At 37.3% G+C, this 24,695-nt stretch overlaps 1 protein-coding gene across 2 annotated transcripts in view; it reads right to left on the bottom strand.

Moving 5' to 3' along the window:
* Positions 1 to 24,695, bottom strand: part of LOC129943409 (uncharacterized) — a 119,607-nt gene that overhangs the window by 9,761 nt on the left and 85,151 nt on the right. For both annotated transcript variants that reach the window (XM_056052832.1, XM_056052833.1), the window contains exons 2-5: positions 20,794 to 20,995; positions 6,623 to 6,806; positions 6,420 to 6,482; positions 5,451 to 6,013 (exon numbers count right to left, since the gene is read on the bottom strand). In XM_056052832.1, coding sequence (XP_055908807.1) covers positions 5,451 to 6,013; positions 6,420 to 6,482; positions 6,623 to 6,806; positions 20,794 to 20,995 — 1,012 coding nt within the window. The remainder of the gene's footprint in view (positions 1 to 5,450; positions 6,014 to 6,419; positions 6,483 to 6,622; positions 6,807 to 20,793; positions 20,996 to 24,695) is intronic.

Below are 24,695 nucleotides of genomic sequence, written 5' to 3'. Positions count from 1 at the left end.
TAAAACTTGAGTATCCTTCTTCTTAAATTTTGGAATCATATTATCTCCTATAAGTTTCTAATTATAAACCTTTTCTACTCGATTTCGAAACGTTTGATATCTTTCCAAAATTATCTTATCAATTTGCACAGAGAAATCGTTCCATGTATCTATATAGGGTGTTTTTTAACTGCATGACTAGCTTTTATGGTTGTTGCTTCGAGTTTTATAGTTGTGAATACATTAAAAAAGGTGAAACCATCCAATTTAAGACCAAAATAACGACTTTAAACTGTGGAAATATACTTTGGAAATTAATAGGTTTCTGAAGTTCATAGAGTTTACCCTTTTACTGGTTTAAGTGATGAAGCTTATTTCTGGTAAATGCCTTCCACAACAAGCTAAGTCGCCAAAACGAATCACCAATAAAATCTTTTAAAATTGACTTATTGTTGCGGTTTACACTCTGGCGGCATTATGGTTTCTAAAGGTGGGTGTCCATTTGAGAGTATTCGTTCTGCTATTAAGCTGCTCTCGAGAGTGATATCGCAAGTGGATATAGTTTGGAGAGTAGCTCGCTAAGAGTTGATTACTCTCGACATTCGATCTTTTTGAAAGTCACTCGCAAGTTGGCACATGTGTTTAAACCTATCCGAGATAAGCTCGCGGAATACCAACACAGTTCGTATTTTGCGAGTAGCTGTCGAAAATAAACATGGGATAGTAGTGGACATTGGAAGAAACCAATCAACTTATTGAAAAATATGATTCAGTTGAATTATTGTGGAGAACTACGGATAAATCATTTCGCGATAGAGATAAAAAAGCGTAATATTAACCGGAACAGTTCTCGTGTTCTGAAGCGAGTCATGTGCTTAACAGCTGCCAAAAATCTAAGTGTTACCAGTATACACTCGTGTACTGGTATGGCTTCCCTTAACTGGGTATCTTTTTTAAAAATTACGGTCCAACGTTTTGTATTAAATATTCAATTCCACTAACTGACAAACGGCAAACATTTCGAAACTGTTAAGGATCTTCAACTTGAAGCTCTATTGAAAAAGCAGACCTCACATTTTTTTAATTCTTTTTTAAGAAGAGTATTGATTATTAAAGAAGCTTGTAAGAATACATGGCCAATTGATAATATGCTAGCAGAAGAAATCTATCAAGTGGACACGATTACCCTTAGCAAGAAAAACTCTCAATATTCTAGCAGCGAGCTCGCGAAATCAAAATTTTTAAAATTTAGCCCTCAAATGGACAGTCTCCCAAGAGTTGCTCCCGAAAGTAAACTAGCAGAGGTACTCTCAAATGAACAAGCACCTTGAGATCTATCGAAATGAGGATGGAGCTGCTGTACCGGTAAAGGGCGAGTGCTATTCGAGCCATGCTAACAGATAATATGCGGTTAATAACACCATTCCAATAATAACGGGTTATCCATTTTGCAGTTTCAAAAGCTTCGGTCTGGAATTTGATATCTGTTAAACTAAGTTGTTGCAAGGACGAAAGTGAAAACATCATAGTGGAACCGCAGTCAATGCTGAGGATATGGAAGGACCACTTTTGCAGACTGTATAACGGCGACGAAGAACAGAATTTCGCTGCCAGGCAGTATGATGCATTTAACATAGACGACGAAAGCCTACAATCCCGTCCTCTCGACTTAGACGAAGCAAAGATTGCCATTTCTAAGCTGAAGTCTAATAAAGCCGCTGGAGCAGATGGCTTGAATGCCGAGCTCTTTAAAGCAGCTCCAGATAAGTTGGTTAGGAGCATGCACCAACATCTTTCCGTCGATTTTAAGGCCGCATATGACAGCATAAACAGGGACGAGCTTTATAGATCCAGGTCTAGTTTTGGCATCCCTGCCAAACTCGTCCGTTTATGCAGGATGACCATGGAGAATTCACGCTGCTCCATAAAGGTTGGAAACAACTTAACAGAACCTTTCGATGTCAAAAAAGGTTTTAGACAAGGTGATGCGCTGTCATGCCATTTTTTTTAACATCGCGCTTGAAAGAATAGTGCAGAGCTCACACGTCAACACTAGAGGCACTATCTTTCAAAAGTCTGTCCAAATACAAGCATATGCTGATGAAATGGACATAATTGGGACATGATGTCCATGGACTTTTTGTGAGTATTAAGGCAGAGACGGCAAAAATGAGTTTAACGGTTAATGAAGGCAAAACAAAGTACATGCTGTCGTTAAGAAAGGACTTACAACACCGACGTCTTGGTCAAAACGTCACTATCGACAGACGTAACTTTGATGTAGCCAAGGACTTCGTCTACCTAGGCTCCGCTGTAAACGCAGAAAACAACACCAGCACTGAGATCAAACGCAGAATAACTCTAGCTAACCACTGTTTCTTTGGGCTAAGAAAGCTATATAAGACCCTCATCATCCCCGGCCTGCTATACGGTGCAGAATCATGGACTATGACAAAAGCTGATGAAAGCACCTTGGGTCGGTCGAGAGAAAAGTTCCAGAATGCTCCAGCCCGGAAATTCTTCGAATTCACACCCACACGACAGCACAGTAGAGGTAGACCGCGGATTAGGTGGCACTCTCAAGTGGAAGGTGACCTCACCTAATTTGGGTTGCGAAACTGGAGACATCTAGCTAGGGACCGAGCTCGATGAAGAAGTTTGTTGGGTGAGGGAGGACCTAGTTCACACAGGACTGTAGCGCCACCTTAAGTAAGTATGTAAGTAAACTTAGTTGTTAAACTAATTGTTTTGTGTTTTACTTGAAAGTCTGACATTCGCACAGCTGCAAAATTGTTAAAAACTGCGAGTACTACAAAAATGGTGACTATAAGAGGAGATTATGGTGTACATTATCGTTCAACTACGCAAGCAATTTGGAAGATATTTGAAGAGAATCGATTGGTTACAGATATTGTAAGGCCTGTGCATCATGGTTTCGCTAGTACCACTGAAAATATCGCTGCTGATATCGCTCTTACCGATTCCTCGTCGTTCTCAGGAATTAGGACTGTCTTGCGGCACATAATGGCGTATTTTGCATTTGGATCTACACCTTCATCCATATAAAGTCTAGCTCACAGAACAGCTGAAGCTAGCTGATCATTCACAACGTCGTAGATAAGTCGAATGGATGCTTGAACAAAGTTTTTTTCAGCGACGAAAAACATTTCTCACTCGGTGGGTAAGTTAATAAACAAAATTGTCGTATTTGGGGTTCTGACAATCCTCAAGTAATAAAGAGACAAAAAGTCAATCTGTTTGATGCGCTCTTTGGCCCGGAAATGTGACCATACTTCTTCGAAAACGACGATGGAACGACTGTCAGCGTCAATTCGGAGCGTTATGGTCTTATGATAAACGTCTTGAAGAGTACGATTTAGAGAATATGTGTTTCAACAAGACGGTGTCACATGCCACACAATTCGAGCGAATATGACTTTATTGCAAGACATTTCCTATGGCAATATCGCTATGGCAATATCAACTGGCCACCAAGATCATGCGATTTGGCATAGTTGGACTTTTTTGTGGGGCTACGCGCAAACCGTGTTTATGCAGATAAACCTTTAACTCTTGAGCACTTAAGAACCAACATTCGTCAAGTTATGGTTGTAATGCCACCCAATATGTGTCAAGAAGTGGTCTAAAAAGAACTTTTGCTTGCAATAATTCGTGGTCATTTAAATGATGTAATGTCAACGTTCAAACTTTTTAATAAAAATGAATTTATCATGAAAAAAAAATATTTTATATGTGTTTTGTTTAAGTTTACTTTTAAAACCGCAAAATGGATAACCCTGTATTTGTGTGTTGTATTATTATTTAAAATCCTCAAGCTCTAAAAAACAAAAGGTGAATGAAAATCAATCTCCAAGAAATATTAGGGACTATAAAACAACATCAAGTCCAGTTGAATTCCTCCCTAATAAAACTTCTCACAACTATTTCTTAAATTGACTTCTTAGTATAGTAAACTTCTTCCGAATGGTCTCATCTTCGACCTACTGACCGGAAACCAAGTGAATAACCTACAAGTGGTAATATTATGCCAATAAATTACTTGAAAGTCATGAAAGACAACTATTTGCTTTTCTCTAAGTTTCCTCCCAACAACGAGCGACGACTCGTTTTCTAATTAATCAGATAATATACTTTTAACTAGCTTTTAGTACACTCATTTAAATGCGTCTTAAATATTAATAAAATACTTGAATGTACTGTTACTCTACGAACTAGACTTTTTTTTATATTACTAATGAGTAATGACTAAACAAAACGTATTACTTTTACTTAGAATAAACAAAATTATCATATTTAAATTAATGGGTTTAAAACTTGTCACGTCGCCGTCGTTACAAAATTTATAAGTCTTAAAATCCACGTGAATGCCCTTATACAATATTTTGCGCTATGAAAGTGCTACTTCTTCCTACACTTGAAAATATTTATTCAAACAATAATAAACAAATAATCCGATAACAGTTGCACAATAATAATTATTAATAATCAAAACCAAATGAAATCAATTATTGGACAAAAATAAAAAAGAACCTCAAGCACTATGATAATAATAGAAAAACCAGTGAAACTAGAAACAAATAAACTATCAACATTTAATTAAAGTCGTTACAAAAATTAACTGCGATTTGAAAAACAGAAGATATTTAAATATCATTCCAAACGGAAACTACACTAAAAATATATCAAAATTTAGAAGAGAGAAAAACTCAAACTATGTACAACTTAACCATTCCCACACCAGCGGAAGTAAAAATTGAAACTCAAAATGAAATTGGAATGAAAACAAAATTAAACATAATTCTCTATGTACAGTTGCTCAATAGATTTGTTTTTTATTGAATTAGTAAAATAATTATAATTATTTCATAAAAAAAGAAAACTATTTATTAGCATATTTAAAAAAAAATATATTATTATTAATTATTTGCCATTTTGTAAACAGAACAAAATATAAACAAACTTCAATTCAAAATGACATTTTATGTACATGAATAAAAATAGAACAGGAAAAGGACATGAGTGACGGTAGGTAAATAATAATTAATTAAAAATAAAAATCATCGATTTAATCATTGAATTATTTTATGCATTTTTTTGTTGAATGAAAACAAACAAAAACAGAAAGTGAAACGAAAAGCAATATTAAACTAAGTGTATTTGAACATATTAGGAAAATAGAGAGAGAGAGAGAGATTATAATATTAGAAGAAACAAAATTACAAATTAAAAATTATTATTAATTAATTAAAATTATTTTATTATAAATCAAATTAGCATTCTCTAAATACTAATTTAGGGAAGAGAAGACAATTACGAGTAAAAAATTAAAAACAAAAAAAAAAAATAAGTAGAATAAGTAGAAGTTGTCAGCTATACATTTTTATGTGTGTCTCTATTTTTGTTTTTGTTTATACCGAAATCCTTGAAGCATTAAAGTAATCATCCCTCACCTGTGGCAGATATGATAGACTCTTTGTACTCTCCGCATAACGATTGACCGCTCTCAGTTCGTCCATTGTCATGTGATGCTGAGCCTGTTGACTGCCACTGCCAGTTGATTTTGACGAGCGTGTCGATGAACAGCTCGAGGAATGCTTTAGACCGCGATTACAACGGCTGCATGTGGCGGCCACCATTGGCTTTCGGCACTCATCGGTAACGCTGGCAGTTCCTGATGTAATTATCATACGGCGTCGTTGTGGCAGTTGTTGTTGTTGTTGTTGTTTTGTTTGTTGTTGTTCAACCATTTGGTTTGATGGATTGTTCTCGTCTTCGATATCTTCATAGGCGCCTTCATCGAGGGCATCTTCGTCACACTTGGATGGTGATGGAATTGGTGATGATGTTGTTGCCATTGCAAATAGTCCGGGTCCCTCGAGGGATACAGAAAGGCGGGCGCATGACTCTATGAACGAATGATCGGGTGTAACACCTAACGAGAGTACGCTGTTATCTAGGGCAGAACTTGAGCTGGTCAGAAGGGCGGGCGTCGATCGGGATTCTTCTTGAGCAACTGCGAGAGAGTACCCAACATAGAATGATGTATAAAATGCATATAATGGAATCCATGAAGTTATGAAGTTTTTGATAAGATAGAAATACAAGAATATAGACAAGTTGACAGAACATTTTTGTAATAAGAAGTGTGTTTATAGAAACAAGAAGAATGTAGTACCAATGACCCAACCAATAATAATAATAATAAGAAAATAACGGTATGACGGTATGTACCATGGAAGTTTGTTATGATATGAAAGCAAAAGGTGTTTGATGATAGAGATTTTACAATTAGTAGGAATGAGGAAAATATGAATTAATAGTAGACAAGCAGAAATTCAAATAAGATTTAATTTAATTTATTATATAAATAAATTTGATACGTTTAAATAAATAAATAATTATAGACAAAATAAACTCACTCAATCCCCAGCGTTCGCATTGGCATTGTAACCATGTCTTTTCGGCTTCCAGTGAATGTTGTACTGTGTGGTTGGTGGTAGGTAGGGAGGTATTGATGATTTGATGTAAATTTTTGAGAAATACAAAATTAGATTGATTGTTATTTTATTGAGTTTAGTTTTTATTGTAGTTTATACTAAATTTTTGTATTTATATAACTTACATGCATATTTTTGTTGTGCTAATTTGCCTCGCGGCGGCGGTGGATATTGGAAGCTGCAAATCCATTCGTCTTGTACTTTGAGTATTCGTCCGGTAACGCGGGCATAGTATTCATAGTTTGCCCGACCAAATAAATCGTGAATAGCAAATTTATCGATGATGTGCTTCATTATTTTTGTAGCAACCTAGTGAAAGAAAAAAAAATGTTTAATAATAATCAATAAATAAAGAAATGAATATACGGCAAGCAACATAAATGCGTCAGAATAGCCGATTTTAATGCAATTATTGTAAAGAAGAAACTGACTTTTTCTTTATGATTCAGATCTTAGTCTTAGTCAATTCCACTGTTTTATTCCCTTGTTTCATTTTGTATATAATAACATTTTAGTATTCTTTGTATGCCAAAAATATAGAAAGAGGATTAGGCAAGGAAGAAAAGGTTGTATAGTAGGTGTTGGTAAACATTGGTTTTAAATTCCTGAATAATAAGAGTTCATTTTTTGGATTTTCAAGTGTTTTCGGTATCAATATGTGCAGAGCTACGTTAACCTTGTATTTTTCGAAACCAGAAATGCTTATCATAGCTAAGAGGAATTAAATCCACTTATTTTTTCAAACCGACAAGGATCAGAATTTTGTTTCCTTATATTTGAAGTACAGAAAAAGGGATTAAGCGTTAGAGAAAACGGTATGGATTTAAGAGAAGCGACATATGCATATAGGTCATAAGATTCAAAATATCGGAATGGAAGGGAAAACGTTTTACATTCTGGATGTGCGGTATACAAAATGTACGTCCGAAATGGAGCTCAATAGTAAACTGTCAAAGGGGGAGGCGAAATGCAACTACCTATTCACTCATAACATTCAGAAACAACGAAAGACATAAGTTATGGTTAACAGTTTTATCGTCCAACATATTTAAAACTCTTTTTGGATTTTGAATATTTGATTTATGCTCTTTATACTTAAGTCTTTGACGAATAAAGACTTTATAGATTACAGCTAGATAAGAAAGTGTACACAATTCTAAACACTTAGAAGAATTTGTATTCCATAAGGTATGATCGGTTAAGAACATAGTGCGAACTGAAAGTTTTTTACCTTCAGGATGCTCTCCTGGATACCGGAATTAAATAAGGTGGCGCAACAGTCCGTAGAGAACCAGGGCCTAGTGACTTACAACTCTTAACCAATCCTGTGTGCGAGTACTTTTGTATTGATGGAGAGGACCTACAGTTTATATGCCATATCCGAACGCCTAATTTGAGAAAGCACTTTTTTGTGACAAGAATTACTCTTGGAGAATTTGTCAATTCCTCGCAAGATGTAGGGATCGAAACCAAGACCTCTCGCATGACAGTCCAACGCACTAACCATCATACTACGGATACCAAAATTAGGAATGTGTTTTTGTTGTCTAAGTCTTAATCTATCACATCAGGTTTTTGAGACGACGTTAATTTATGAAGTAGTACTTTTTTCAATAAAATTGTTTTATGATTTTAAGAAACTATGAAACCCCTGTCTACTATATTCAATATGAGGGTCCAGATATAGCCTAGAGAACTTTTGAACCATCATAACTTTTTTGTTTTCAATTTTATTTCTATGAGATTAATGAAATTATTGGACGAAATTCAATTTAGAAAAAAATTGTAAACCTTGCATGAGGTCCATTTGTACCCAACTATAGAATATCTAACCAAAAAACGTATTTTTCCAATATCTTTTATTTCAATAAGAATAACTTTTGAATCTTCGTTTTCCGAAAAAAAAACAACTTTTATATAGTGTTTTATTTAAAGCATCAGAGCCCTTACCTCTAGTGAGGGGAAGTCTTCCGCCATACGTCGTATCTTACTTCATATTAAACTAAGAATCAAAAGATTCTTGACACATTTCTCAGTTTTTATAATTTCGAATTGCTTACGCAGCATTTTATCTGCGCATACTTTATGTTGGTATTGGTTAACTTTTTGCTTATTCACAATTTCTTTATCTTTGTTTATATTTAGGTGAATTTAAAGTCAAGATTGATGAGCACTAGGAAGATCAGAGAGGGTTTAAAAGGAGATGCCGGTGCACATTGGTTTTTAATTCCTGAACATTGCAATAACTTGGAAAAACAGAGTGTGGTAAGGCATTCCACATTCACATAGTACGGCTAAAGAACGAATCGCTGTTTTTGACAGTACGGCCGATTTTGGACTCTAGGGTAAACTGATGAGCATTCCTAGATGCGCGAGTATTAAGGTTCAACTGTTAAAGGGTAGAAGTGCAGCTGGCTATTTCACTAGAGCATAAACCGTTAAAATAACGGTAAAAAAGGGTCAGACAAGAAACGACGATGTTCACATATCAATTTAAATGCTTTGCATTCAATACTATTTAAGAGGCTTAAATAAGTTTCAGGAGCACCAGCCTCCATATGGGAGTTATACCAGAACAGCCAGATCAGAAGGGGTGTATCGCCTAAGGAAACCCAAACATCTTGTTTAGTCTCATTGATGCAAGTGTCATCCATGTAGTACTACTTTGAGGTTGAAGACGTAGGTATAGTTCTTCGTGACATTTGACGCATATATTATTTGTTCAGTGGTGACAACAGTCTCAGGCGGATTTGGTTAATGTGTCTGTTGCTTTTGAACAATGGTAACATCTACGAATTTTGCAAGGAAGTCTCTCGGGGACTGTTCGCTAGACCTCTTCCCATAAGGCGAAGGGCATTCTATTTTGTTTTGCATTTTAGGCTGTGAACGGTCATTCATTTCTCGCTCCATCAGCTTCTCTGCAAGTTCGATGAGCTTATCGTTTCTGAGTAAAATTGTTTGTTTTTCGTTGGTGGGTTCAAATGTCCAAAAATTATGACAGTCTCTACTGCTGCCACGTCTAGTAAGCTATGAAATACAACCATAAGCCAGAGTTGGGTTTGAAGTGTGCAGGAGTATGTAAAAACCATATATTCAATATCACGATATTTAGAGAACCGAACGTTTTAAATCCAGTGTTGTCCAGATGTTTTTTGTGACTTGACACGTGGTGACGTTGTTCCACCTGGTGGCTTGCCTCCTCACAACGTCTTGCATTAGCAACAGTTTATAAGTAGCGATTGGTATGCCAGTACATGCCAAACGTGGTAGAATGGGCCGTACTGTACCGTTCCTGGCGAGTTCACCTGCCTTACAGTTACCTGGAATGTCTCTATTGCCCGGCACCCAGCAAAGGTGAATATTAAACTGTTGTGCCATCTCCATTAGAGATGATCGTCAGTTATGGACTGTTAAAGAGTTTTTAGAGACAGATTTCAGAGATTTGATGGCCGCCTGCCTGTCTGAGAAAATAAAGATATCAGATGTTGATATCACGTTTTCTTTAAGTTAGGACAAGACTTCCTTCATCGCCAAAAGTTCCGCTTGGAACACGCTACAATGATTGGGAAGGCGGAATGAGAGACTTTCAGAGTATACACCTCAACCAATTCCTTCTTTTGTTTTTGCCTCATCTGTATAGAAATGGATTGACTCATCTTCCAGGAATGTCCCAAATCCCAGAAAGATTTGGGAGGTACAGAAATCTGGAAATTTCTGTCGAATTGCAATTGGGGGATGGTGTAGTCTGTGTTCTTTGGAATTGATTCTAAATACCTAGTAATTACGGAGTGACCAATGTTGTTGTTAGTCCACTGCGACGAAGCATTGAGCAGAGCTTGCCGCTATTTGTTTGCTAAATATGTCAAGAGGTGTTAGGTAAAGTAAGGTGTCCTAAGTGCCGCAGATGGTGTCGTGCGAAGCTGTCCGCTAATACATAGGCTAGCTGAACGTTGGACTTTATTTAATTTGTCCCGGTTTATTCCTTTCTCTAAAGCAGCCCACCATACTTGCACACTGTACATTAAAATCGGTCTGATTACCGATGTGTATGCTGTATAGCCAATGCGTGATTCAGGGTTGTAAGCCCCATTTATTACCAATAGCTTTTTTTGCAAGAAAAGAGAGCTACAGTAGCTTTTGACTATTTCCTGTACGTTGCGTTTCCAATTTAGTTTTTTATCTAAGACAAGACCTAGGTATTTGGCCTCGTCTGAGAATTTTAATTGGATTCCTTTAATGTAAGGAGGGTTGACAAATGGAATTTTGTATCTCCTCGAAAATAAGACCAGATCGGTTTTGTGTGGGTTAACACCCAGTCCACACCGATCAGCCCAAAGTATTAGTCTGTCCAAGGCATTTTGTAAGAGTTCTTTTAGGGTGTTAAGATGCTTTCCTGAAACTGCTATAGCAACGTCGTCCGCATAGGTTATCACTTTGAAGCCCTCCGCATTCAGACTAGTTAGGATTTCATTCCCCACTAGGTTCCAGAGGAGAGAACACCACCTTGCGGTATCCTTCTACTAACGAATCGTCTTCCAGAAGAGTTGCCCAGTTTTTAGTTAATTAATCTGCTAGTAAGCATTAAATGAATTAACTCCCGAAGCGAACTCTCTACATTTAGAGATGTCAGTGCAGATGTGATTGCAGATGTGTCTACGTTGTTAAAGGCACCTTCGATGTCGAGGAAAGCAACCATATTGAACTCTTTATGATGGAGGGAATATTCGACGGTGCGTACTAAAGTGTGTAACGCTGTTTCCACCGATTTACCTTTTCAGTAGGTATATATGAGCCGTTCATTTTGAAAGTGGCATAAGTCACTTTTGTTTTAAGTCGAGATATTTAAGATATTTGTTATACCGTTAATTACCACTACTTTTCTCGAAGAAATCTCAATAGTTCTCAACTTATTGAGTGCAAATTTTTTAAAAATGAAAAGATACCGTTCAATTGTATTTAGTGTTGTCATTAACTCGATTTTTTTTGAAAAAGTGACTTATGTCACTTTCAAAATAAACGGCTCATATGTTGAGACGAGGATAAAAGCCTTGTATCGATACTTGCCCTTAAATGGATATCAATCAATTTTTCCAAGGTCTTAAGAAGGAATGATGATAGACTTATAGGTCGTAGATCTTTAGAATTGACTTGGGAGCATTTACCTGCTTTGGGTATAAAAACAACTTTAACTTCTCTCCATGCCGAGGGAACATGGACCAGGTAAAGACAGCTGGTAAAAATTGCCTCAAGGATTGGTGCAATTATGTCAGAAGTCTTTTGTAACTCGGCTGGTATTATCCCATCTAGTCCTGCAGATTTCAATGGTTTGAAGCTGTTGAGAGCCCATTGCAGCTTGTCCCTTGTGATCAGACCTTTTGGATATGTTGTATTGGAACTTGAACGCATATAATTGTTGCAAGTTTCGGTAAGAGAACTACCAGGAAAGTGAGTGTCCAATAGTAAATTCAGCGATTCATTACTTAAATTTGTCCAGGAGCCGTCTGCATTTTTCAAGCCGCTTGGCATCGCTGGACTAGTTGAAAGAATTTGCCGTAACCTAGAGGCTTCAGAAGTTTCTTCTATCGTGCCACAGAACGATCGCCAAGGAGATCGCTTAGATTTCCTTAGTGCCTTCTTGTAGATTCTTAGGGATTCTTTTTAAGAGTCCAGTGAGAATCGAACTCATTAGATACAAAATAAAAAGACATACATTTCTTAAAAATGAGTTTTTTGTACACCTTTTTTTTTGAAAATATAAAAGAACACTTGCAGTGTTAAACAAAAATATTTCTAAAGAACGAATTTTTTATAAAACTTCTTTATAAGGAAGCAATTTTTTGTTCCCTTGAAGGATCGTTATAAAAAAGTTTGACTGCTTTCAAAAACCTATCTTGATGTAAAGTTTAATTTTGTTAAATCCCTTTATCATTGCAATATCGAAGTTCGTGTTTTACGTAACTTTTTTAAAGATATCTGTTACGTGTAAATTTTCTAGAATGACGAAGGAACCCGAGGGACAAGCAAATAAATTTAGTAAGACAAGATTGGGGTCAGATAATTTACATAGTACGTAAAAAAAACAACAATAATTTTCATTGCGTCAACTAAAACATAAATTTAACAACAAAACAAAACTATTACGAGTGTCACAATAATTTTGTATTCTTATCTTTATCTGGCTTCCGGGAAGCTGTTAAGTCGATGACATTTTCCTTTTTATTATTATTATTACAAGACTCGTATTTCATCACTTTCGATTACAAATTTGTTTTATTATTCCCTATTCAAGTGTAATGTGTGTTTACGAGCACATGAAAATATTTTCAAGATGATTTAATTTCACATAAATTGAATTGACTCGATTACTTAAAAATTGAATGGTTAGCTGCTTCCACAACTTACGCATTCAATAAATAAAACAACAATAATATTTGTTTTCTGCACAAAAATTAAATTTTTTTTCTTTATCTATTTTGCTTTTGTTTATAGGGTAGTATATCGCTGTTTTGCCAACGACAACGAGGCAGGACAATGCAGAAGCTCAAAAGCAAGACCAAGCACTTGCTTATTTTTTTAAAAAATAAGAAACAAAATGATGCATAAGTCATGTCATGGTGTCATTGTGTAAAAATAAGCAAATAAATCTCCCACTTTAATGGAAATTTGTGTCCACTGACTGACTCTGCGTTGACTTCACACTTTGTGTGCTGATGATATGCAGCAGGAGCACCCTGCCCCTGCACTGCACAGAGTATGTGGACTTATGGGTGGCTCTCCTGAGTTGTTTAATAAATTGAATAATATCTTCAATTGAAATTTATTAATTGCACAAAATATATGTAAATAAAGGGCGCAGCCAAATGTATTCTTCAACAATGCACATACAATGCACTTACTTAAAGATCTATATCTTTTTTTTTATTATTGACAATCACTTATTTTGTGATTTTTGTTTTTGTGTGTTTAATCGTTATGTGATCAGAGCAATATTATAATTATAGTAAAGTTGCATATTGCGCTGTCAATGATGCGATGAAGATTGTGGGTTTGATTACTTTACTATGGCTTTGAATATGTCAAACATCTTGAATTTCATTTCCTATGTCGGCACTTAGGTAACTCTTAGGTTGGATGAAAGTAAGTGAACGATTTGTGAAACTTGAGAAGAAAGTGTTGTTGACACAGTTTGTGTTTTGTGTTGTTTGCAAATAAAACACCTGTTTTACATTTAATCAAGTAAGTAAGTTGCAGAACCCGTACTGTTACAGAGAATGTAAAGGGGTGTTACTGTTCATATAAGTTATGTAATCAAATTTGTAACACTTTCATGACAAATGAATAGTCGACTTTATTGACCTTCGGAAAATCATTTTCCAATTCACTGATAAAGTCAATGATAACGACGGTGCTTTAGTCGTCATCACACTATCAGAAACATGAACTAGGTTCATTCTATAAAAATCTCAGTTTTTAAAGTATTGAAGGCAGAAATGATTGGATTCGCTTAATCAATTCTTGATAGAACGAACTAATTACTCATGTTTTTTTCTGTAAGTATCATTATTAAATTCTTTACTTCTTCATTCCAACTTAACAATATTTATATATGTACTTAAGAATTAGGACATCACAATCCTGCCATAATGAAAAAAAATATGAAAAGTAAAATAAATAAACTTAGTAAAGAACAAAATTTGATAAGTTGTTGAACAAAATAAAATAAAAGATTATACAATTTTTCCATTTTGAAAATGATTTGAATTTTGGTACAATGTAAAGCATTCACATACAAAAGTTGTAAACTACAGAAACTAGTCCAATTATTTGGTTAAGAAACTATTTCGCAAGATTAAGTTATATTCACAAATAGACCAACCTTGCTTACCTACTTAAGGTGGCGCTACAGTCCGGGCGGTCCTGGGCTGGGCCTCAACTAATCTGCGTCTCCAGCCAGCTCGTTCACTAGCTAGCTGTCTCCAGTTTCGTACGCCAAGTTGGTTTGGATGATCAGTGTCTTATAGAAGGTCTTTTAAGATGCACAAGAGATGACTTTACTTCTCAATTGCCTTCTTAGTCCAAAGAAGCAGCGATTTGCAAGAGTTATGCTTCCTTCGATTTCAGCACTGGTGTCTTTGTCTGTGTTTATAGCGGTACCTAGGTAGACAAAGTCCTCAACTACCTCAAAGTTATAGATGTCCATTGTTACTTTTTTGTCCAAGACGTCGTTGTTCAATGTCATTTTTTGATGACAGCATATACTTGGTCTTGCCCTCATTGACCACTAAACCCATCTCCTTCGCTTCCGTCGCAATGCTCAAAAACGCTCCACTGACACTTACGCTCTGATGTTCCAATTATGTCAATATCATCTAGTAATTGGATGGATCTTTGGAAGATTGTGCCTCTTGTGTTGACGGTTGAGTTTTACACACTTCTTTGCAGAACGATGTTAATGAAGTCGCATGACAGTGCATCGCCTGTGAGATCTTTTCCGACTTTGATAGAGCAGCGTGCACTCTCCATCGTCATTCTGCACAAAAGATAAGTTTGATAGGGATGCCAAAACTATGAATTGCTCTGTAGAGCTCTTCCCTATGGATGCTGTCATACGCGGCTTTAAAATCTATAAAAAGATGGTGGGTATCGATTTAAAGCTCCTGGGTTTTTTTTTCAAGATCGATAGTGGACTTTCCTGGTCTGAAGCCACACTGATAAGGCCCATTCAGGTTGTTGACGAATGGCTTCACACGTTCACATAATACGGTAGAGAGGATCTTATGCGCAATGTTAAGGAGACTGATGCCTCTGTAGTTGGCGCAATTTAGAGGATCTCCTTTCTTATGTATCGGGCACACTATGCTGAGATTCCACAAATCGGGCATGCTTTCTTCCGACCATATTTTGCAAATGAGTTGGTGTATGCTATCTACCAAGTCATTGCCTGCTGCTTTGAATAGTTCGGCAGATGCGGAGTTGTTGATCTGCATCGCCTAGGTTGAGTGGTTCTATCTCCCTTACAGCGGAATTCAGTTCGTTATCGCCGTTATACAATTTGGAGAAGCGATCTTTCCATATTCTCAGCATCGACTGCGGTTCTACTACGATGTCCCCTGATCGTCTTTACAGGCTTCGGTTCGTGGCTGGTACCCTTGGGAGGTTTTTTTACCTTTTGGTAAAATTTACGAACCTCATTCCTGTTGTGACATCCCTCTATCTCCTCGATCGCGCGCTTCTCATGCTCTCTTTTTTTCCATCTAAGAAGCCGGTGTTCCTCTCTCCTCTTCTGCTCGTAGAGTTCGCGAGCAGCTCTGTCCTTCTGTGCAGCGCCGTTTTGTATGCCTCTTGTTTCGCTGCGTGCGCTTGCCGGAATTCGTCGTCAAACCAGGAGTTTCGCTGTGGTGGCCGTGTGAAACCTAGCACTTCAGAGGTGGCATCTCTGATGGCTGCAAGGCAATGTTGAAACTGGTTTTCAATGCTTAATGCAGGCAGCATATGACTCCTTAAGAGGTTATTAGAGACTCGATCTTAAAAGGACATGACATGGCAGTCTCTTGCGATTGTAGCCGTCTTACGTCGAATCTTCTCACAGTACTTCCTTGTTTTAGCTTGGATCGGAATATCCGTAGCCGTACTTTGGCTACAACGAGGTAGTGGTCCGACTCAATGTTGGCCTCTCGGAATGTTCGGATATCCTGTATATTGGAGAAAAGTCGTGCGTCGATCGCAATGTGGTCAATCTGGTTGACGGTTAATTGATCAGGAGATTTACATGTCCCCCTTGTGGATATTGAGATGTGTGAGCTGCGTACTAGCTACCAGAACGTCTCGCCTTGCAGCGAAATCGATCAGCCTGAATCCGTTGTCGGAGGTGGTGTTGTGCAGGCTGTATCTCCCGATTGTGCCACCAAAGATGTCTTCTCTTCCTAGCTTGTCATTAAAATCTCCTAAGACAATTTAAATGTCATAGCCCATGCACTGCTCAAATGTCTTGTCCAAGAGCTCGAAGAATATATCTTTGGTGTATTCATCATTCTCCTCTATTGGAGCATGCACGCATATAAGGCTTATGTTGTCGAATCTAGCATTGATGTGGATTGTTGTGATGCGCTCGCTCACACTGTTGAAACCCATGACTTTTTGCCTGAGTCTAGTTCCAACAACAAATCCACACCCAAATAGACGCTGTCTTTGTTCTCGGTAGCAGTCGCCGTAATATACATCGCAGTCTTTTAGTTTGCCGTTGCCCGGTCCATCCCATCGCACTTCCGCTAATTGTTCGGCTGCACGTGGACGACAGATCCGAAGTTCGTTGTCCATATTTCGTTTGCTTGGGTTGTCAGCAGTAAATCCGTCCGTATCCGAGGCTTGTTGGTGCTTCGCATTTATGAGGTTTTTACGTGGCCAGGAAGTCACCCCGACGGCACAACCCCCAACCTGGAATGCCAGATCCTTAGTATAACTCCAAGGATGGGGAGCCGGACAAACCGCTCCTTACAAGCCTGGGCGCCGAATATGTCGAAGGAGCCATATAAGGTGTTCACTTAGTAGTTCAACTTTACTGGAACTGTAGACGCCACCGTTGATTCCATCTCGAGAATTCATCCGCTGCCGTCTGGATAAGGAGAGGTGCCTTAGTGGAAACACATCTCCCCCTCTCTCGTTTGCTACCCCAAAAACTTTTCACTGGGATTAGAACCCAATCTCCAGTTGAGGTACTAGGCACCCGATGTTCACCGCGGGGAGGTGAGAGTAGGAGTTAATAGGCAGAGAAGAGGGAGATTATCCAACCACCCCATTTAATATTTTGTTAAGTTTGTTTGCAGAAGGAAAGCTGTCATCAAAATGTAGTCGACAGATTTCTTGATCAGCACGATGAGGGATACTTTTTAGGTTTCAAGACTTCAACTAGTGCTGTTCGAATTGCTGTTGGAAAGATGCTGATTGAAATTTCTTTCGTCAATTTTAGCAGTAACTTTGGAAAACATAGCATTCCAATAGTCCACATTAAATTCCTTTTAGTTTTGGTTAGTATCTTTTGAGATGGTTAGCTGTATCCATTCCTTGAAAGGGGAGGCATTACGTTCTAATAAACGTTTTGTGGAAACTTCTTTCATCTCTTTTCATAACTCTTATTATGTAGTCATAGTTAAGTATATAGCATAATTCGGTGTTGAGTTTAGTATTTTAATAAAGTGTTTGAAGAAATGCCTTTGAATTTCTTCAAACTCTTCGTAAGTCAAGTATGCCATCAAAAATTTGCGCCCCATACCACAAGCTTGTGTTGACAGTAAGATTTCAGATCAATTTTTGGATTTTCAAAAAACTTTGGCAAAATTATACTTAAAGCTGTCTAAGCTGTCTAAGCTTCATTGCTTTTTTGTTTTGCGTGCTTCGAAAAGTTTACATTATGCGTTAGCAAAACTCCAAGATATTCAAACTTTTGCATTACTTCAATACAGACATTGTTGAGCGACCAATTCTCTTCGGGAATACTTCTTCTTTGACGTGCCTTAAAAATCGTTATTTTATTTCTGTTTTCTATTTATATGCAAGCCTCATGTCTCGCAAAAGGAGTTTAATTTGTTGATTTGCAGCTGCAAAAGAAAAGTCGCCGATATCGGTACTGCCCGTGACCACCACTTAAGATTGCGTACAGCTACAGTTCGAAGATCGAACGGAATAACACGGACCCCAAAATTCAACATCGCCATACTTAAGGACCCTTCGACCCCTCACATTTAGGGACCACCTGTCACACGAAATGAGAACAATCAGCAGAACAGTACATGACGACATCGAACACCATTGGAATGCTGTGAAAAATGTTTTCATTTCAGGTGTTGACAGAATAGTCGTTTGGAAAAAAGGAGGCAACAAAACTTGGCTTTCAGAAGAATCTTGGCCAGGGATCAACTAACGCAAACAGTTAAGGGCTCGAAAAACTGCTGCACAAGGGGAAGAAAGAAACGAGTTCGAGTCCTCGTATCGCATGAAAACGAGAGAGGTTCACCGCAGTGTGTGCCGAGACAAGCTTAACTACATCAACGCATTAGTGCAAGAAGCAGAAGATGCTGTTAACAGGTGCGACAGCAAGACCGTTTACAGAATAACCAAAGAGCTGACCGGTGCACACAGCTCAAAGCAACATCTGGTGAAAGAAGTAGACGGTACTGTGATAAGTTCGGTGGATGAGCAAGTCAGAAGGTGGAAAGAACACTTTTTCTCGTTTTTAAACCGAGTGTTTGCAAACAACGCGCAGCCGATACCTTCTGAAGCGCCTGAAGAAATTAATCCCCGAATCCGCACCGCACCTCCTAGTAAAGATGAGATCGTTGCCGCAATTAAAGCATTTCAGAACAACAAAGCGGTATAACTTCATGGAATTCCCGCAGAGCTTTTACAAGCAGCGCCAACGTCATCAAGCGAACTGCTTCATCCCCTCATAAAAGAAGCCTGGCCACCGAAAGCTTCCCCGATGGGGAAGGGGATCTTTCAAAGTGCGAAAACTAGAGAGGAATTTGCGTTCTACCTGCCGTTGCCAAAATAGTAGCAAAAGTAATACTGGATCATGGATATCCATAAAATGACAACAAGTGTGGAGAGAGAAGCAGAAGTTGTGGGGCTGAAATAGCTCCGACAAAACAAAAATGATCAGCCTAGGAATCCGACCATCCTCTCAAATAAATAATTTTTCGCAAACGCAAACGGTGGAAAAAGTGAAGAGCTTTCAATACATTGGAAGTATCGTTTCCATCGAAGGCGGATCCGAACAATACGTCATCTGCCGCATCGGCAAAGCAAAAGTGGCGTTCGGTATTGTGTCAAAAATTTGGAGGAATAACTCGATCAGCTTAAGAACGAAGCTACGACGCACTAATGTCGAATCTGTGCTATGGATGCAGCACTTGGAAGGTTACTTCAGCCATAACAAGAAAGCTGCAAACATTCGTGAATAGATGTCTTCGTAACAATCAAAGGATTTTCTGGCCAAACCGCATATCAAATAAGGTCCTTCATAGAAGGACATGTCGGGAACCTATAGAATTTATAATACGAAGACGTAAGTGGCAACGGAGCTTGCAGGCCAAGAAGGAAGAAGAGTTGGACGACCGAGAAGCACCTCATGAAAGTCGAGGCGGAATCAGCGTCACTAGGCAAGAGTTGGAGGATGGCGCGTAGGCGTAGTAGAGGCCCTATGCCTCCTTAGGGGTTCCCAACGGACTTAATAGGCCTGAGGACCTAAATAAGTAAGTAAATAAACATTATTGGGCTTAAAATGCGGCCCTGGGCAAGACCAGTTTTCGTTTCAAACCAGTATGATCTATTCTTGAGAATCCCGATCGAAATCCTACTTGAAACTTGCCTAGACGATTAATGTTCTGAATCCACTTGGTTACCCTTACGTACAGAGTTGAAGTAAGAATCTTTCGTAAAGTACTAAGAATAGAAATCCCTCTGTAGTTGTCAGGAAGAATGAAATCAACTTTCTTGAAAAGGGCAAAAATAACTGCTTTTTAAAGTTTATTTGGCACGTAAGAATCATTGTATAGCCTATTGAACTACACGAGTGGATAATTTTTGAATGGTACAGTGCTAAGATTTTTAAAACTCTACAGAAATACCGTCTGTGTCTGGAGCTTTGTTATTTTGCATTTTATTCAAACTTGTTTCTAGTTCGCTCGAAGAAATTAGGCTATTCAATTTACTGACAATAAAGTTAGGTAAGCCGACAAAAGAGTTTTAAAATAAGCAGCAAGTGTCTCAGCTCCGAGAGTGTACCATAATTCTATTACGACCACCCAGTTCTCGAAGATTAATCCTAAATTCCTTAGAGTTCTTATACGAATAGTAAGTTTTTTAACCAGGTCCTTAATACTTCTTGCAAGTAGTTCAGGAATGAAGTGCTTAACACCTTCATGCGTAAACAAGTAATTTTAAGAAGCACAAGTCTAATTTAATGTCTCTTGGCTGAGTTCACCCAAGTTCAATTGCCTCAATGCAACAAAACTTAAAACATTTCTCCCGTCTTAGCCTACTTTTAAGATAAATAAAGAAAAGTTTCTCAACTACTTTAATTGTTCTCATTCATCAAATTTTTCCTACTAAATTCTGCGACTTCAAAGAGTAATTTTAAATTCTTATTTAATTAGCCCCTTAAAAAACAACAAGAGATCAAAACTACAAAAGGTCAAACTTTCTTGGAATTGCATTCATGTTTTATACAACTTACACTTTTCTTAATATCTACGATTTTTTTTGGATTATTAATTTAACCTAAAATAAAAAAAAATATTACCTTAAATTTCAGCACATCTTCCATTCGAGCTGTTTTACCATCGCTTACGCACGATTGGAAAAAACTCGGTGCTACAGAAACGCCCAGCGCTTCACTTGTCATTCCAGTGCCAGCATGAGCAGCATTTGTCGCAATCACACGGAATGTTCCAAAGAGTAAAACTAATAAATGTTGGGCATATTTGGGCAGTGATGTAATTAATCTGAAAATTAAAGAGATCAAAACAATTATTATAATTATGATATAACTCGTAATAATAACATGCGGTTGTCAATATAGAAAGAGGAAAACAACTTGAGCAGAAATGAGAATATCGCTAGAGATCTTTTTGAATAAGTTCAATTTTAAATGTGAGGAGAGGATCTGAATTTATGTGCTTTGTTCATAAACCAAAAAACCCTGGGATACAAATTACAGAAATTCAAAAAAACTTAGAAATATTGGAGAGCTGAATTTCGATGGAGAACTTGATTTGTATGCCCTCAATTTCCCTTGTAAATCATTTTGAGCTGATATTTTCGAAAGAGTGGCAAAGATAATTACTAAAATCATATTTTTGAATCGGGAAATGAGTACGGTAATAAGTTCTTAAGGGGGTATTCTGGTCTAGAGACATGAATTTTAGGTAGTTTTTGAAGTGCTGTAGAAAAAAGCAAGCAACAATTTTACCATCAATTTTTGTATACATTATTTATTTACATTAGAAGCATACAAAAAAAATAAAAAAGTAAAAAAGAAATCAAAAATTAGTTATCAGCTGATGGAGTGGTGCGTCTCAAAAGTTTGGTGCGTGACCATACCCACGATTTTAACTCTCCTAGAAATCTGAAATCTAAAACTAAAAAAGATTATTAATCTACAATAATTTCGCAATGTCTGGAACTACGGAAAAGTTACAAACATTTTTTTTTAAAAAATGGCGACTGTCTAAAGAAAAATAAAAAAAAATTACCATTTTTTTGAACATTCTTTGATTTGTTAAAAATAGTAAAAATGAAAATTGGGGGATGGAGGTAGTTCCAGACGTAGACAAGTCCCTAAAGAAGACTCTCTTAAAATTTCAAGTAAATCGGTTCTGCAGAACCTGAGAAATCGTGGGTATCAGATTCAAAAAGACAGTTCTGAGAAAAACGCGTTTAAAGTACCCCATTATGTCTTTTGTTCTATTATTTGCAGCCCAACCGATTTGGATGGCTGCTCAGCAAAATACTTATTTCTCCGAAAATAATTAGAATTTGGGAAAATCCTCTCGTAGACATATTCTTAAATAGTTAAACTATGAAAATATGAAAAGAAAAAAAAAATCAATTTTTTTAATTTCTAGACCAGAATACCCCCTTAAGTTACAGAGGTCCAAACTTTGTTTTTTGCACACACTACTGGGGTTAGTACTACCCTTAACGTGTTTAACATCTAAACACAATGCGAGCTTAGGAAAAGGAAAATAAGATTTAAGAGGAAATATTGGTGCACATTGGTATTAAAGTTTTGAATATAAAAATTAGAGGGAAACACAAAGTTGGTTAAAGCATTCCACGTACAAAAAGAATCTTTATATTGGGTGTCCCAAAATTAACGCAAGATTTGAATTTGCCGCCATTTGTGCAGTGAAGTGTTGGCAACCCTGAAAAAAAGCAATTTGACAGCTAACAGTATAGGGTTATTAAAAATGTAGCGTTACACGATAGAACAACGTGTCTTCATTATTAAAGAATATTTCAAAAATAGTGAAAACATGGCGGCTGCAGTTCGAAAATTTCATACAAAATATGGTCGGAATTGTGTTTTAACTTCGTCAACTGTGAAGAGATAAATTGATTAATTCATGGAGACTGGATCCGTTGGAGACGCCAAACTCACTGGTCGTCCAAAAACAAGCCGTTCAAAAGTGAATGTCGAAGCAGTGCATGAGAGTGTTGCTGACAATCCAGGAACAATTCGACGTCGTGGACAAGAATTGCAAATTTCAAGAACCTCTCTACAGCGTATACTCACCAAAGATCTGTGTCTTCATGCTTACAAAATTCAATTAACACAACAATTGAAGTCTAATGACCATGGACAGAGAAGAGAGTTCGTTGAATGGATTATTGAACATCAAAAAATAGACCCTGATTTGATTGTCAATCGCCAAAATTGTCGCATTTGGGGTTCAGAGAACCCACATGTGATTGTCGAAAAACAAATGCATCCACAACGCGTGACTGTGTGGTGTGGATTTTGGGCCATATTTTTTTAAAATGATGCTGGTCAAGCAGTGACTGTTACTGGTGCTCGATATCGCCACATGATTACACAGTTCTTTCTGCCAAAATTGGATGATATTGATGTGTCCAATATGTGGTTTCAACAAGACGGTGCCACATGTCATACAGCCCGTGAAACAATTCAATTACTGCATGAGACATTTCCAGGTCGTGTACTCTCTCGTTTCGGTGATCGAAATTGGCCTCCTAGATCGTGTGATTTCACACCATTAGACTTCTTTTTATGGGGTTATTTGAAATCACAAGTCTATGTCAACAAGCCCACAACCACCCGTGCATTAAAGGAGGAGATTCAACGCTGCATCAACGAAATTCAGCCACATTTATGCAGAATGGTCAAGGTCATGGAAAATTTCACCAAAAGAGTGCGCATGTGCATGCAAAGCCGTGGAGGCCATTTGTCCGATGTGTTATTCCATACATCACCCTATCCTATGTACTTTACGAGTCAATAAAAATATAACTATCAAAAGATTAAAAACGGCGTTTTCTATTTAATTCAAATCTTGCCGTAATTTTAGGACACCCTTTACTTGACAGTCTGAGAAATTGAGCTCATTTATAAACTGATGAGAATTCCTGGAAGTGTGAGTATTATAGCTGAATTGTTTGTGTGTGGGGGGAAGTATATTTCCTAAACTGCACAAACTATAGAGGAATCAGTCTACTTAACATCACTTACAAAATCTTCTATGCCGTAATATGTTTAAGGGGTCACCCCTTGTGATGTGTTCAAAAAATTAGTTTTTTTTTTTATAAACTGTCTAGAATACGGTAGTAAAGCGATTTTTCAAAATTCTTAATCGTCGTTTTAAAGAAACGACTTCGGGCTGTTAAAAAACATAAAACAAATAAAGGAAGCGGTGGAAACGGACCAGGTGAACTTATTGATAAAGTTATTCAGGAGATTTTTAATGAATGTTTTGAAGGTAATTTGAAAGTAATGACGGTTATCGGATGCCCTATAGGCCGCGAAGCCCATACTTATGTTGAGAAACGTGATTAAAAGCGAACCTCACGTTCTGAGCGGCGCGTAAGTGATGCCGTTAAACAAGCCAGAATTGATTCAAGAGCTGAGCAATCTGCTTTGAAAGAGTTTCAAAAAGAAGAGGAAGGGTAAGGAATATTCTATGGAATAGGCATCGCCGATTAAAAGGTAAAGCAAACATTCCAAAAATTTCGATTTTTTTATAGCAAACATTTTCGACTTTTTTCAAATGTTTCAAAAGTCCAATTTTTGGTATATTCATTTAATGATATATCATTCCATGCATTTAGGCTCACAGATTAAAATGCCGTTTACTTTTTTGTTTTAGATCAGCCAATCAGCCGGAATCGTGGAGGAAGTGCGAGCCCATTTTTTCGAAGTGGAGTTGTTCACACCGGTGTACCTCATGTTCTTTACAATATTTTTAATTCAAATTTTATATTTATACTGTCGAAGTATGTTAATAAATGATAATAAACTTATTAAAGTTGTATTTATTTAGTGGTCGTAAAAAAATCCTAAAAATTCCTTAACACACAGACCGTCACCCCCTTAAAGCCCATCGTCAACAACCAAGGGTGCCAGCACGTAACTTGATACAATCGAGGATTGTCGATCGTCGATCAACTCGAAACAAATTATTTTTG

Source organism: Eupeodes corollae, chromosome 1, assembly GCF_945859685.1.
Source record: "Eupeodes corollae chromosome 1, idEupCoro1.1, whole genome shotgun sequence".
In the NCBI taxonomy this organism is placed as follows: Eukaryota; Metazoa; Arthropoda; class Insecta; order Diptera; family Syrphidae; genus Eupeodes; species Eupeodes corollae.
Note: the sequence above shows the minus strand (reverse complement) of the source record. Positions and strands in the feature narration are given on the sequence as shown.